General features: G+C 49.0%; 1 protein-coding gene across 3 annotated transcripts in view; it reads right to left on the bottom strand.

The window, feature by feature from the left end:
- VGLL4 (vestigial like family member 4) overlaps positions 1 to 15,170 on the bottom strand; it is a 156,542-nt gene extending 141,372 nt beyond the window's left edge. The window contains exons 1-2 of one of the 3 annotated variants that reach the window (XM_061397119.1): positions 14,814 to 15,170; positions 1,565 to 1,641 (exon numbers count right to left, since the gene is read on the bottom strand). In XM_061397119.1, coding sequence (XP_061253103.1) covers positions 1,565 to 1,628 — 64 coding nt within the window. In that variant the 5' untranslated portion in view covers positions 1,629 to 1,641; positions 14,814 to 15,170. The other 2 variants (XM_061397117.1, XM_061397121.1) reach the window with 2 other exon arrangements.
- Between the last annotated feature and the right edge of the window lie 1,197 nt (positions 15,171 to 16,367).

The raw sequence follows: 16,367 nt of genomic DNA on the forward strand, positions 1-16,367 counted from the left end.
AGACGGATCCTAAAGCTGGGCTCCGGGAGGGAACCCAAGAACGTAGTAGAGAAGGAGAAGGAACTCACCCTCTCTACACTCAGGACACAAAAGCCACTCCAAGGGCATCACTTATTTTTCATATGCACAAACACGATGGTGTTTTACTGATCCGAACTCAACATCACAAAACAGAGAAACTCAAAACATTGTCTTTTTTTTTTTTTTTAAAGCTTCTAAATTAGCTATAGTAATGTTTAAAGAAATCTGTAACCAGCTCTTCAAGTCAGTAACACTTGCTGCAATCTTAGCAGCATAAAGGGGTTTTTGTTGCTGTTGTTTCGATAAAAAGTCTACAACCTGAGCTGCCAGTGCGAAGCTCAATGTCCTTGGGAATGAGGCTTAACATCCCTGAGCTGCAGTTACTTAGGAAGGGATAGTTACAGGTGTACATTATGTCAGAGGCTGGGGAAAAAAACAAACTTCAACGGCTATTTCATGCAATCACTCATCTAAAGATGGTCGTGCGTGAGTGGCAGCGGAGGGGACGACGCTGCAGACGCTGTAATAACATAAAGGAGTAGATCAGGTCCCACCAGAGGGCCCCACGCAGCGCGCGCAGGACAGGGCAAGGCAGCGGCCCCAGGAGTTGAGGCTACGGCAAGCTCTGCACACACAGTAGCCCAGGTCATCTTCACAAAGACTTCAGAAGCAGCTCTTGCCATTTCCTGTGACTAGCGAGAGAGCTGAGGCTTAGACAAACAAAAGTCCTACCAGCGAGCAAAAAAGCAGATCTCACGTCTCAAGGAACGTGTGCTCCAGCCGCCAAACTTGTCGAGAACTAACCCAGAGAGTTGCTCCTCCTTCCACAACTTACCATGTATGAAAGTTCCACCTCAAAAAAATCTTTTGTTAGTAGCATTTCAGGGCTTAGAAAAAAGAACCCTCGACCTGGCTTCCACAGAAAACGGTCATTTCTGCAAATATCAACAGTGAACAATAGCATTTAAAAACAAAGGTGCCTGAGGAGGAGCAGGAAAATCGCTTTAACACAGTGGCAAGCAACCCTCCAACATCGGTGTTCTCCCCTCTCCCACCGCACCCCCAGTATGTGGGCATTCCCCACCCCAGTATGTGTCCTCTCTCAGCTGTACAGGTGGGATTTGCACGACTATTTCCAATTATACCCACACTTCCAATGACAGATGATTCTGGATGAGTCTTCACATCTCTAGTTCTCTGCTGGTCAATCAGTCTATTGACAAACACCTATTTATCGAAAGTTCTGGAGACACACGGAAGGAGCATCTCTACTCCACATCCCACTTAAGAGAATCTTTCGGAGGAAAGGACTTCCTGAGGTTAACAGCTGAAGCCCTAGAATCCAAAGATATCATTTACAAGACTGACATGTTCTGGCTCTTAAAAACAAAAATAAGGACGCCAAGCTGTTTGTCTCTGAAGAAAACAAGCCAGGCTCACAGCGTGCAGCCCCGAAACCATGTGGAGAAACACCTGATGTTACGACGTTGCAGGAGGCAAGGGGGGAGAGGAGCAAAGCACTTAGAATGGATTCCTGACTTACGTTTTTCGTCATCAGCGTGTACCAGCGATGCGGCCCTTGACAAGACATCCAATGGGGTCTCCATTCCTGGTTGGAGCCTAGAAGGGAAAAGAAGAATTTAAAAGGAATTTGAAAGATTCTTCTAGAATTCTGGCAGTTACCCATGAGATGGTGACTCCTCCATTAAATGCAGATCCCAAGGCTGAAGATGAAACTAATTCTGGCCCGGGATGAAAGCCAACAGACGCGGTTCGGGGACAGACAGAGAAAGGGGTTAAATTCCATTCTGTCCACTGAGCCAAACCGTGCCAATTCCAGGAAGCAGCTCAAGTCAGGACTAAAAGAAGGGAGGTTGTGAATATTCGTGCCCATGTTCTTTGTGCTTATAAATGTTTACATGTACGTATAACAGCAGGCCTGTCCAGACGTACCCAGTAAAATCACTTCTCAGAACAAAAGCTACTCTATGAGCACAGCATGACACCAGCAACAGTTTTGTTGCAGAGGTGGTGGTTGTTGGTTTGTTAGTTTTAGCAAAAATTACAACGACTGAATCGCTCTGTTCTTTTGCCTCCTGAGGTAAGAGACTCTACAAAGCTGTGGAGCTTAAAATATGCAATGGAGTCATGAAAATTGTGTGAATTCCACTGGTGAGTTAAATGGCATTTTAAGTCCAAAAGGGATCTTTATTCTAAAATGTCATTATTTTGTAGCGATCACTGCCACCTATCATGCTTTTTAATAAAACTTGGATTTTTATTTTTAATTCTGTTTTCTTAAATTACAGCACAGCTATAAAAGCAAACACTGAAGAAGAGCTGAAGGTGGTGGAAAACCTAGAAAAATTCCTGTTTGAGATTATTTAAAAATATATGCACACACACGCATGCACTCACAAACAGTTATTAGGAAAATGGATCCTGTCAGTTCAACTGAGAAAAAATACCTGAAGTGCACCCTTTAGATACACTCAGCATTTATTCAGCATTCTTCAGCCTTTACTGAGTACCTACTGTGTATGTGGTCATGTACTGATGTGAGAGTTGAACCATAAAGAAGGCTGAGTGCCAAAGAATTGATGCTTTTGAACTGTGGTGTTGGAGAACACTCTTGAGAGTCCCTCAGACAGCAAGGAGATCCAACCAGTCAATCCTAAAGGAAATCAACCCTGAATATTCATTGAAAGGACTGAAGCTGCAGCTCCAATACTTTGGCCACCTGATGCAAAGAACCAACTCATTTGAAAAGACCCCGATGCTAGGAAAGACTGAAGGCAAAAGAAGCGGGCAGCAGAGGATTAGATGGTTAGATAGCATCAGTGACTCAACGGATATGAATTTGAGCAAACTCTGGGAGATGGCAAAGGACAGGGATGCCTGACGTGCTGCAGTCCATGGGGTCGAAAAGAGCCGGACACGGCTTAAAGACTGAGCAAAACTGTATGGGCTGGTACTAGGCAGAGCAGAGCAGCTTTGTTTCACAGTATTCATACGTCAGGCCTCAAAAAAAACCATACGCTCTTGATCCTGCAATGTGACTTCATTCAATAAACTTTATTGACTACGTACCAAGGCAGGAAAAATAAACAGAGCCCAGCAGTTGGCTTCAAAGAGCTTTCAATTTATACAGTAGACATGCCAACAAGAAAGCTAGTTTAAGGCAGAGTTTTTCCCCCAAGTGTTTCACTGGATGTTCATATTTTGTGAGGAAAATTTTTTTTCTACGATAAATAAGTTTGGGAAACACCAGAATAAACCACATCAAGCGATTTCTTTTCCTTCTTGGGCTTTTGATGGGTTGCTGTGCCTTCTGCACGGGCGGAGGTGGTAGGGAGGGCAGTCCTATATCCTTGAAATCTCTCAAATTTCACTGGCCCTTCTTTCACCCTGAAACACCTCTTAGGGGATACTTAGGGAAGTCAAGGATTAGGAAGAAATGTGCTAAGTGCCAAAACAGTGCTACTGAAAAAAAAAAAAAATCCTGTAGAAATTCCAACAAATTTTGAAAGGCTTTGTGGAGAAAACAGAAGGTGAGGTGAGCCTCTGAAGAATGAACATACAAGTACAGAAGGGAAGGACAGAAGCGGAACGCACTGAAGAACCAGCGGCCAAATCAGCAAGATGAGCGGTGTGGGGCCAGGAAGTGAGCGAGGATGGAGATCTGGACTGACGCCACGTCACTGGGGGACAGAGGTCTTTCACGGGATTTGGGCTGGATTTTGTGTCAATGAACAACCCACTGAAATCTCTGAGCCGAGCAATGAGTTGGCCATCGATGTGCTATTCCAGGAAAGTTATCCTGGTAGCAGCTTACAGACACAATCTGCAGAACAGAAAGCTGAAGGCAGGGGATGATCTGATGTGATGGGCAGAGAGCAATGAATGGGGCTTCCCTGGTGGCTCAGATGGTAAAGACTCTGCCTACGTTTCAGGAGACTCGGATTCAATTCCTGGGTCAGGAAGATCCCCCGGAGGAGAAAATGGCAACCTAATCCAGTCTCAACATGAAAGAGGCGAGTCCAAGAAGGCTCTGAGAGGCAGGGAGGACACGTAAATAGTAAATTTCTTCTTTTTCAGAGACAAGGAGGGAGCAAGTAAACTCAGAGGCACTCGAGAGAAAAATGAATGACACGCACAGTCCTCATGTTTCTTATAGGATAGAAAAGATCACCTCCAGAGTTAAGAATCGGGAACTTGCTCAAAGGTGGAGAAAATGAAAGTCTGGGACACACTGACAGGAAAAGGCTTGCTGAACGCACGAAAACTCAGTTACTCTGTTCACCCAAGCCAGCTCCCTATTCAGGAAAGATGTGAGTTGCAAGTCTTTTATTTTGATTAAGTAAATGCTGATAAGCAGTCTACTCTGTAGGTCGGTATTTAGGCTCACAATTCCTAAATTAATTGCTTCAGTAAGCTGAAGGACAACTCTTTCAAAATTCTAAACACCCAAAGATACATGTTAACATATGCCTCTTACACAAAGTATTTGCCCAGAGGCAAAATATCGAAGCATAGAGATACCAAAGGACACAGAGAAGTAGGTCCAGAATTCAAGCATGCGGAAGAGCAGATATTTAAGCTTATTCTTCCCAAGTGATTTAGGTTCAAAGCAGGTAGATAAGAAATTAGGTGCTTTAAAGGTCCCCTATGAAGCACCTGCCATCTGCTGCAATCTTATTAATGCCACCAACCAACTTTTATTACACAACTATTGAGTTCAGCAGACAGGTCACAGAGGAACAGAAGAGATCACGCCTGCTTTTAAGACGTTACAACCTAGTTCGTGAAGTACATGGAACAGGGTAACAAAAGGCAAAATTTAACAGTAAAATGTGTAGTGTGGGATAAAAGAGAGATCATTGTCAGCTCAAGTGTTTACCCCGTGAACACGTTTGTGTGTGTGTGTGCGCTTTAAAAAGCCACTTCAAAGGTTTCCTTCCCATCCCTCTCCCTTGGGCGGTCTCTCCTCGCAGACCTCTCCCAGCCTCCTGGATCACACGGTCTGAATACTTCCTGAGTGTGAGTACCCTGATCCTTACGTGTACGGTCCTGTTGGACCCACAGCCTGAGGGAAGGCACAGCGGAGGAATGAGAATCAGGGAGGGAGACGAATCAGCCCGGTCAGGACTGGGAGTCTCGTCGGGGAGCAGCAGCAAAGTCTGGGAAGCACGATGTGGGTGGAGGCCCAGGAGGGAGCCCATGGCTGGCTAGACCGGTTTCCACTCACTGGAGCAGGCAACCAGCGGGCAGTGGTGAGCCCCTGAGCGGGCTGGGGGAGTAGGGTCAGGGATGCTACGGTTTAGCAGGTGACGGGAGGATGGTGTGACCGGAAGGGGTGCAGTCAGGAGTCACTGGTGGGCCAGAGGGCAGGCTTCTGTGGGAACCAGGTGTGAGATAAGGATGACAGGGGACACAGCAGGGAGATGAGGACCAAGGACCAGGCATTATGCAGGCACAGAAGACCTCAGCAAGGAAAGGCGGAAGATAACAGTCAAACAAAACAGACATCTGAAATTTACATCTCAGACAACATCCACAGCCCAGGACACCCAGTAAAACGTGTGAGTAACGTGGCGGGGAGACTATGGCTACAGTATTTGAGAGAGGGTCACACCCCACTGGAAATGAGCATGATAGCACCGTAGGGACTGGAGAGCGGACTCTCTGGGGCCAGGGGGTCACTAACCCTGTGAGTTGGCCAGGGCTCAGCCACTTCCTACCTGTGTGACCTGAGAAGTTGCTCTACATCTGTGTCCTCACCTGTAAAACAGGGACGCTGATATTTCCTGCCTCACAGAGTGTTAGGAGAAGTGAAAGGGCTTTTCGTGTATTAAAATAACTATTTGTCAAAACATACGTGAACAGGGGACTTCCTTGATGGTCCAAGGGTTAAGAATCCGCAGCGTGATGCAGGCAACACCGGTTTGATCCCTGGTCGGACCGCTAACCCACGTGCCTTCATTCCTGAACCCAAGTGCCACAACTGGAGAGTCCACGTGCGTCAACGAGAGACCCCTCATGATGCAACTCAGACCCAATGAAGTCAAATTAACAGTTTTTAAAAGACTGCATATGCATTGAAAATATAAATATGAACATAATAAACTGCAAATAATGCTAAATGCACCAGAAAAAGGGCACTGGCCACTACTTGAGACAGAGAAGATTTCTCTGGGATGAGAGACCCACAGGATGAGAGCCGTTAGGCTTGGGACGGGGAGGCAGGGGACAGGCCAAGCTGACCCTGTGGACGCAGGGGGCTGCTGTGATCACGGCAATGCGGGACGTTGGCATGGGCCAGGTCACTCGTCCTCTGCGGGGTGTGACAGAGCTGAGATCTTATTCCTAGGGGAAAGTCCTTGAATGGTCTGAAGTTTTAAACAGTGGAGAGACGAGTCTGGTTTATTTTATATCCTTTATGAACCCATAAATCACCTACGAGCTTTTGCAAAAGATTACGCGGCATCCGGAAAATTAATCTAAGTACCCACCAGTGAAGTGTTCCCATTTCCGTGATGGGTTTTACAGCAAAACGATAACCAAAAACACAATCACTTGAAACGCGGACACCCGGAAGACAGTAATAACCGCATTAAAGGGAGAGGAATGTCCTTCTACATAAAGACATGAAGTCCATCTACAAGGGATCTGCTGCCCTGCAACCCATTTCTGGTCCACTCCATTCACCCTTTTCTGTGTGTGCTTGTTGTCAATTGTGAACATACCTCATCGTGAGGAGAACAAATACTTTGTTCTCCACACCCCCCCCCAAGGAAATGGTATTTTCTCTGCCAGCCCATATTCCTTTTCTGAGACTTCCTTACCCCCAATAATACATTCTTTCAACTTATTGTGAAGAATTAAGAAAAGGTATCAATGAGGGGCTTCCCACATGGCTCAGTGGTAAAGAATTCGCCCGCCAATTCAGGAGATGCAGGTTTGATCCCTGGGTCGGGAAGATCCCCTGGAGGAGCGAACGGCAACCCACTCCAGTATTCCTGCATGGGAAATCCCATGGACAGAGGAGCCTGGGGGGTCCATGCGGTCGTAAGAGTTGGACATGACTTGGCGACTAAACCACCATCACCACGAGTCTCGGCTAAAGGTGGAAACTGGTGAAGGTGGGGAGAGGCTCAGTCAAACCCCCCGATGTTCCTGCCACGCCGTCACTTGGCCAAAACCCCGAAACAGGAAGACATCACTCTCCTGGGACCCTGATGGCACGTCTAGCTCCCAGATGCACACTCTTCAGTATCGCGAATCCCTGCTGGCCTTGTCCCATCCTCACTCCATCAGGACCACTTCCTGAGCTCATTGAGCTCAACCTCAGCTAATAAACACAATGGTAGGCCAAGCCTACAGCATGAAGGATCTCACCACGGCAGCAGGTGTGCGGCCGCTGGGACCCTCCAGAAGTCAGAGGCTTTCACTGGGTGTCTCCTGTCTGCTAAACACTGTAGAGACTACAGAAAAGGCAACATGAAGCCGCTGCTCCAGCAGCAACCTGCACTGAAGGTGGAGCACTCTGCGGTCGATGTGGCTGGCCGTGCAGCTCAGTGAGGCTGACTGAAATGAAATTTCAGACCGAATCGCCACCAGATTCTGGTGACCACACGCAGGCAGAGCTTCAGGCACGTCAAGCAGACGTGAATTCACCTCTTGGCTGTTTCTCCACCACAGTGTGTCCAACTGGGGCCCAGTAACTTCGGGCAACACATGCATTCTTTCTGTTAACATTCAATTCGCAGATCTGTGCCTCTGGTTTTCTTGCTAGAAGCCTCTCTCATTCGTGTAACGCTGTTTCCTTCTTGCGCTTTACCATCTGTTAAATTAGTGGAACAGGGATTTCAGCATCAGGAAACCTAAGTCTGAGCCCTATATTTCAATACATTTACTTACTCAGCCTCGGAGAAGGCAATGGCATCCCACTCCAGTACTCTTGCCTGGAAAATTCATGGACAGAGGAGCCTGGTAGGCTGCAGTCCATGGGGTCGCTAAAAGTCAGACACGACTGAGCGACTTCACTTTCACTTTTCTCTTTCATGCACTGGAGAAGGAAATGGCAACCCACTCCAGTATTCTTGCCTGGAGAATCCCAGGGACTGGGGAGCCTGGTGGGCTGCCGTCTATGGGGTCACACAGAGTCGGACACGACTGAGGTGACTTAGCATAGCACTTACTCAGCCTATGATGTTCCATACTTCAAGTGCCTAGCACCAATTGCGGGGGTCATTTAACCTCTCTATCCACCTTTGCTCACTTAAAACTTAACAAGGCTGCCTACTTCATAAGGTCACAAGCTTGGCATGTGGGTTAAATGATATAAGATAATTGAAAATGCCCACTGAATGGAATTAAATAACAATGTAACTGAAAATGCCCAGTGAATGGAATTAAATGATACAACCTCATAACTGAAAATGCCCAGTAAAGGCAAGTGAGCACTATCTCGGCATTGTCACAGATGACACCTCACAGCTGTGCTTTTCATGACACACTCACACACATTACCTCACTGATTCTCACCGTGAGTTGGCCAAATAGATTATAGCTTTCTACAGATGAAAAACCAAGGTGCTAAGAATGTAAGCTGACTTCCTAAAGAAGCTAACTCTAAAATCCAAGTCTCCTGACTCACCATCCAATGCTTTTGCTACTAATTCTTCAGCTAATTTTCATCAAGACTTTTTGGAGAGAAAGCAGTGTTTTAGCTTAAATTATCTGACAAAACACACAATCAAAACCAAAAATAAAGAATACCTTCTGGCAAGCCTTCTAGCCCTGTGCTCTTTCCCCCATACCTTGAGATGTATACAAGGAACCATCTGATAATTTCTGGAGAAAGCAAAGGAGGCAAGCCCTCCCCTCCTGGGAACACGAAAACCAGGATGTATTTCACTTCCTCTGAATAGAGAGAAGCAGAGTCCCATGAACAGTAACCAAGGCAGGTAAGAAGATTCTCGCACCAAGTCGGCCGGGCAGAGTTGGGCAGATGACCCTGGCAGCAATGCCAAAGGATTCTTGGGACTCCAGCTGCACAGGAATTAACCTAAGCCCTGAGGACTTCAAACTCCAAGAACAGGTTCAGTATCAGGAAGGTCGGTTTCCACTTAGTCATGCTCAACACAACCTGCTATTAAACTACAAGGGATAACTCTGAAGGTTCAGTAAATGATATCTGAAAAATTTCACATTGCTGTTTGTAGTTCTTACAACATTAAATTGTATGCCACACTCCCAAACAGAAAGCCAGTCTTTATTCATAATACTCTCTCAATGGTCATACCTCCAAAGACAGAGTATAAATAGATGGATCCTTTGCTTGTCCAGCTTCTCTTATCAGGACGTGTCCTGGGCCTGAGTTACGGACCTGTCTTCCCGAAATGTATACATATACAATGTGAGAAGGACTTGCCTCACTTCCCCTTGTATCCAACTCCTTACTTCTACACAGAATGTTTTCTGAAAATTCATTTGACGGTTGAATGTCTGAAATATAAACAATACTTCTAGGAGTTCTATGCTTATTTCCAGGGAATTAAAAACATATTTGTTTAAGGCCCCTAGTATGGCTTCTTTTGGGCTTCCCTGGTGGCTCAGAGGGTAAAGCGTCTGCGTGCAATGCAGGGGACGTGGGTTCGATCCCTGGGTCAGGCCGATCCCCTGGAGAAGGAAATGGCAACCCACTCCAGTACTCTTGCCTGGAAAATCCCATGGACAGAGAAGCCTGGTAGACTACAGTCCATGGGATCACAAAGAGTCAGACACGACTGAGCGACTTCACTTCACTTCTGGCTTCTTTCAGGGGATAAGCCCCAGGATGAGAAACAGCTCTGTTGGTGCTGCTCCCCTTGTTCTAGAAAACTAAGTTAGTACAGGTGTGTATACCTCCTATAAGGCTTTAACGTGTCCCCCTCCCTCACCCCGTGAAAGCTCAATAGGGCAGATCCATAGGCTGGGCGGCCTCCAATCTCTTTCTCCCCATGTGGGACATCTCAGGTATCAGGAACCAGGATCAGGTGCCTGCCATCAATTCAGTTCTGTCTCCTGATCATCCGTACCTCCCATCACGTCATCAACACAGTCAGCTGGGCTGAATCACAGGTACCACTCTGGATGGAAATCTTTGCATGAGCACTCAACTCAACCATCTTAGCTTTTCTGATACTAAAGTGGTCCGAGGCTTGAGTCTACGGGCATCCTCAGCAATGCCCCTCCCCCGCCCCGGGGGTGGGTGTGATATTTCGTCACTTTGATGATTCTGGTGACAAACTGCCCAACAATAACTAAAATCCTCAGCTACTATAATACAGTTTGGCATCAGTGTCAGCTGTGCAAACACATGGACAGTATGAAGGCGACCATGCGCCTGTTGAGGGCCACCTATATGACTTACAGCTTCGAAACCAAACGCAGATTATCGTGTATTTCACACCCTTTGGGTGAAGCTGCTCAATGCCAGTGCAAAATTCTTACTGCTGGCGGAAGTTCACCCAGCTCCACAAAATACCCACTGGAAGATGCCTGTATGGGGGGGCCCACACTAACACCACCGTGTCTAAGGAGGGAAAATGAAATTTCAAATCTGGACTTTTTGAGTAAACTACCAATTACCACGATTTTCAACATGGCTGTCAAATAAAACCAGGGATTAGCTTTTCTTTTCTCATATTTAGGCTACTGTGAACCTATTTTCGACACCTCGGCCTTCCACAGCACCTCATAGGCATTTTCAGTTTACTCTGGACATGCTTGTTCTTGTCACTTGTTTGCCTAGGATACTGAGAATCTCCTATTCAGAAGTACTAACAGGTCCTCTTAGGGATCTGTCACCCCCAGGAATGAGTGACGTGACCTACATTACAGCCCAAGTTGGCAAACTTCCCACAATACCCAGGTCGAGCTCCCCACTGCACCAAAATTTCCACTCCCCACCTATCAGCAGCCTAGAAAAGTCTTCTGACCCATAACACGTTGCATCACTAGAAAGGCCTTTCCTTATCTGCATCATTAAATATGGTCAGTTCTCATCATTTGCCATCGACATGTTCTGTAAAGCCTCTGAGAACTCTTAAGTTAGTGAATGCTGAACCCCTGTGCCTAGGATGAAACTGCCTCAAGTACTGATTTGGGGCTGCAAATCAATTTTACTGAGGAGACAAATTCACAAATACAGAAATCCATGAATAATGAGGATCAACTGTATCCAGTTATCAGGCCTCAGACACCTGCAAACACTGATTTTTCTGATTTCAGCACCACCTGCAAACACGCCTTCCTTCCCTACCACGCCAGTTTATATTATTAACATTTGGCAGTTTGATTTCTAAGTTGTTGGGTTTTTATCTGTTTTAATGTGGACAGATCCTAAATGGCTAGAGACTGATCAGTCGTATCCCCTTTTCTCTTAAGCTCACACAGAGAGACTTCAGAGAGGCTCCCTAAAAGAATCACAAACGTGCCTCAGTCAACATACCTGGCAGAAACTTAACCCCCACCCCCCCACCAAAAAAAAAAACACACACACACACACAAAACAAACTCTTTCACCAGGTTCTTATAGCTGCAACAGCTTATCTAACACAATCAAGGAACAGGCAAATTGGTATGTTAACACTGCCACACAGTGTCATGATTTTAGTTACATTAGCATTTTCCCAGTGTATTTGACTTCTACCTCCTAAACTTATGGCAACTCATTTTTAAGTCATACTCAAGTCTGGAAAGCAGCTTTTATTATGAGTATTTTACTTACGATTTAATTAAGGCAAACTGAAAGTAGCACGGCAAAATTACGGAGGAGAGACACTTGGAACAAACACAAAGTACAATCTTCCTTAGGATTTGTTTTGGCAACCACCAGAAGATGATGACAAGGCCGGCTCCCTAAGGAGTGAAAAGGAATTTCCCACTATGGAACTCTTACCAAACAGACCATTAGAAAGAAAAAGGGTTCATTCCAAAGATAGGGTTTTGTAAGAGAGGTTAAAATCTTTACAAGGTAGAGTGGTAGTTCTAAATCAGCAGGGAGAAGTTGCAACAACGGTGTTTATGAAGCTCTTTGAAGTCTTCAAAGACTTTTATAAATAGCATAACACAAAATATTTTTCAAAGCACACTATTCCCTGTAATTCCTGAAACTGATATATCAGAACAGATTTTATCACGCTCTTACAGAGGAAAATGAAGCGCAAACTGTTAACTAGCAGGAAATTTTTCTGGTCACAAAACTGAGTAGGTGACAAGGATAAGACTTGAACTCAAGTCTCCAGAAGTACGCCCGGGGGAGTTGTTTTTACTACAACATTCACAGTTTTGGAATGCAGTTCATGGTTATTTATAGCAGAATTATCTTAATTGTATTGTGTTTTGGTCAACATAAAAATTAGTTTGCATTCTCTTCCAAATGGAAAGCAAAGGCTGGCGGCCCAGAAGTGTGAGAAAACAGTGGCCAGGGAAATCAGCCTGGGATTAAACCACTGCCAAAGTCAAAGAACAAATTGAGGGGGTTACATCATTTCTACTAGGAGGGAGATGACTTTTCAGCCAGATGCAACAGGAAACACAACACACACACACACACAATTGTCCAGAGTACAGACAACAAACTTCTAAGTATTTCCTAACCCATTATTTAAATGAGAGCACTGAGATTGAGAGACAGACGATAGATAACTTGTTCCAAGAACACGCCCCATCCCAGGACAGCCTTGAGACGCTGACCCCTCAGCGCTCTTTAAACGACCCACGCTACTCCCCGCAGGCTCATGCGCAGACTTCATCAGCTCCAAGCAGGAAACAATGAACATTACAAGTCTGTGGACTCTGACGCCAGAGAAAGAGTTAAAGTTTTTGGTATGCTAAAATGGAACGCAAAACTGACCTTCCAATACTAATAGAAGTAACACTTGTTGCCTTTGTCTTTGAATGTTCAGAGGAAACAGATGCGAGCCTTCGTTTTCATCAAAGTAGGCTTGAGTTTGAAAAAAGTCAAACTACAGGAGACAGTACCTTTCGAATACGGGGGCAACCAGCTGCTGGTAGAAACTAGAAGACCCGCCTCCGCCCCCGCCCCCCAGGCTCCTGGTTCTTATTAACCGCAGAGAAGGAAATACAACTAGCAAACCCACAGCACCAATGATCAAAGTGAAACTGATTGGGGGAAAAAAATCACCTGGTTTAAACAAACGAACAGTTGCCGTTAGCGCGCGTAAAGACTAATAGCCCCAGCAAGTACTGTCATCCTTAACCTAAGATATTTAAAGGTCTCCGAGTGATGAATAAAAGGAGACTTTAAGCAAAACAAAAACGAAAAGACCTTTGCTTTGCGGCGAGGCCTGCATTCGCTGCAGCAAGAGTGTGCCGTGTTGTTTTGGGGAGGGGGCAGGAAGTATACAGAGAGGAAGAGCCGGTCCCGGCTGCCCAGCTCTGCGATCCCGCCCCACAACCGTCCTTAGCCGCCGGCCACGACCATGGGGCTGTAGGGCGCTGGCCGCCGCCTCGCCGCCGACTCCCAAAACACCTTCCACTCCAGACGCTAGAGCTCTCCCTCCGGGAGCCTCGAAGTGCCCCGCAAGAACAAGCCGCCTCGTCCTTCCAGGAGGACGCCCCCGTTCCGCTCCGAGTCAGCCCATCCCTGATTTCCCCGCAAGCCAACCCTCACCCGGCCCGGTTCTCCCGCACTCACCGCCGGGCGGCTCCCTGCGCGCCCACCTCGGGCCGGCCGGGCCCCGCTGGGGGCAGAGGCAGGGGCGCGACCGCGGGGCGCACTCCGGGGGTGCGCCCACGCGCAGGCGCCTTCGCGCCCGCGCTCCGCACTGACCCCGGCCGCTCCGCACACCCAAACGCACACGCGGGCGGCGCGCGCCTAGAGCCGGCTCGGCGGCGGACGCGAGCGCGGGAGCGCGAGGAATCCCTGGAATGAGGCGCCGCCCGCCCTCGCCCGGGCTCTGCCGGGCTCCAAGGGGCCCGCCAAGGCCACGCCCCCGGGCCCGCCCCCAGCGCCTGGCAGGTGGGGCGCCGGCCCAGGTGAGCCGTCCGGGAGGCGGGGGCGGGGCCTGGCGCGCCCCGGAGAGGCTCCTCTCCCCCCCGCCCTCCGCCGCGCGCCCAGAGGCAGCTTGCGCCTCCCCGGCGGGTGCCCACGCGCTCGGGCGGCCAACGTCCGCCGGGGGCCGGGGCGGCGCGCGACCCCGGGGAGTGCGTGGAGCCGGCGCGCAGCGCGCGCTGGGTACCAGCCTCTGACACACACCGGACTCCAAAGGCCCAGGGAGCGGGAACGCAGAAAACCCTCCCATGCGCGCCCAGGTGCCCGCCACTGCGGGCCAGCACCCCCACACACACGCACACAGTAAGGTCTCCCACCTGGTGGACACCGCAGTCGTGACCACGACGACCACACTGGAGGCCGACTCCGTACCCGCCGCCCCTTTACTTCCCAGGCGCACGACCGCCATGCAGCCGGCCGAGTGCCCGCGGACTCGAGCAGGACCTGAGGCACCTCCGCCGCCCTCGGCTCCAGACCCGCGCGCGCCCCCGCCTCTCGCACCGACCGGCTCGCCTAGCTGCCCGCGCGCAAGGGAGCCCGGGGGTCGGCGTCCACGCCGGCACAGCTGCCCGAGCGCCGCGCACGCCGGCGCCTCCCGGGCTCCGCGCTCTACCGGCCGCCGACCTGGGGCGCTGCCTCGCCGGCTCGTTACCCGCGCACACACACACACACACACACACACACACACCCAGCCGCTCAGCCCGGACGGGCCGGCCGCCGCGCGTACCTGAAGGGACAGGTCGCCCTTGCTCGGGGAGGCGTGTGCTCAGGTGCTCCGGTGATTAGAACGGCCGCTGCAGTCCAGGGCTCTCAGACGCCGCTCGGCTCCCTCCCATTACAGCATGTTACACCGCACACTCACACACACACACACACACACACCCCGGGCGCACGGCAGCGTCTTTCCTCCCCCTCCCGCGCCCGGAGGAGGAAGTCCTAGAAAATGAAAACAGTGTGGAAGGGAGGGAACCGAGGAGGAAGGCAGAGGGATCCGAGGCCGAGCCCCCTCCGGCCGCTCACGCCCCAGTGTTTGCTGTGTTTGGCAAACTCCCCGGAGTCCTCCACCGGGTCGGCTCCGAAACGTGCCGAGGGAGGGGCGTGGAGGAGGAGGAGGTAAAACGTTTCCAATTGGTGCAGGTTCTGATTACAGCAGCAGCGCAGACATGTGACCGCGAAAAGAAAAGCCCTGTCTTTAATTTTTTCCTGTCATTCTCCGGGGACTTCGGGGTTGGGGGTAGGAGGGGTGGAGGCCTGAGCCTCCCCGGGGTACCTCCCCCAACCCGGGCCGCCCTTGCCCCATTGTTTTCGCGGACTGCCACAATGAAGAAAACATTTGCTTAACGTATCCAGCCGCTAACTTCATAAAATAAATAGTCAGGGACTGGACTTCCTCTGGTTTGCTTTAAATGGCTTCGTGGTGCCCGTGCCTTCTGGCTGTTCTCAAACCTCAGTCATTATGGGGAGCTCCTACTATAGAGCTTGCCCTGGGAAGAGGGCTCCGCTGAGAGGGAATGATAACAAAAACAAATGCCAGCTTACATTAACACTGGAGGGAAATGCTTTGCAGGTTTCAAACTGTTTTTCCATCTCTTACCTCATCCAGTTATATCAGGCCCCAGCCTAATATCTCACTTGATCTTAGCCCCCGTTGGGGAGGCAGGACAGGTATTAATAGTCCCATGTTACAGTGAGATTGCCCCGGTGTTTATGCGCTCAGTCCTGTGGGACTCTTTGCGACCCTTTGGACTGTAGCCCACCCAGCTCCTCTGTCCATGGAATTTTTCAGGCAAGAACACTGGAGTGGGTTGCTATTTCCTTCTCCAGGGGATCTTCCTAACCAAGGGATCGAACCCATGTCTCCTGTGTCTCCTGTATTGCAGGCAGATTCTTAATCCACTGAGCCACCAGGGACCTAAACAGTGTGGAAGCACTGCCTGAACCAGAGTCAGGGTCTTGCATCCACTCTGTGAAATGCATCTCCTCCTGTCCACACAGGGCTAATGGACATAGGATGACCCAGGTGACAGTCTGACCCAAGCATAGCTGTGCCTGTTTTCCTGGTTTCCAGATGTAAATGCACAGATTAAAGCTTGGGAAGGCTCCTGGTCTTCTCGAAGATTCTTTTTTTTTTTTCTTTAAGACTCCATTTTAGTTCACCAGTAGTCTCAGACTAGGAAGACATAAGATCTTGAGAAAGATCATAAAGAGGAGGTTTTCATCCTGTCAGATTAGGAAGGGTGAGGACTGCTGGAGCAGATCTGGGGAAGTGTGACAGTGAAGA

This window comes from Bos javanicus, chromosome 22 (genome assembly GCF_032452875.1).
Source record: "Bos javanicus breed banteng chromosome 22, ARS-OSU_banteng_1.0, whole genome shotgun sequence".
Lineage (NCBI taxonomy): Eukaryota > Metazoa > Chordata > Mammalia > Artiodactyla > Bovidae > Bos > Bos javanicus.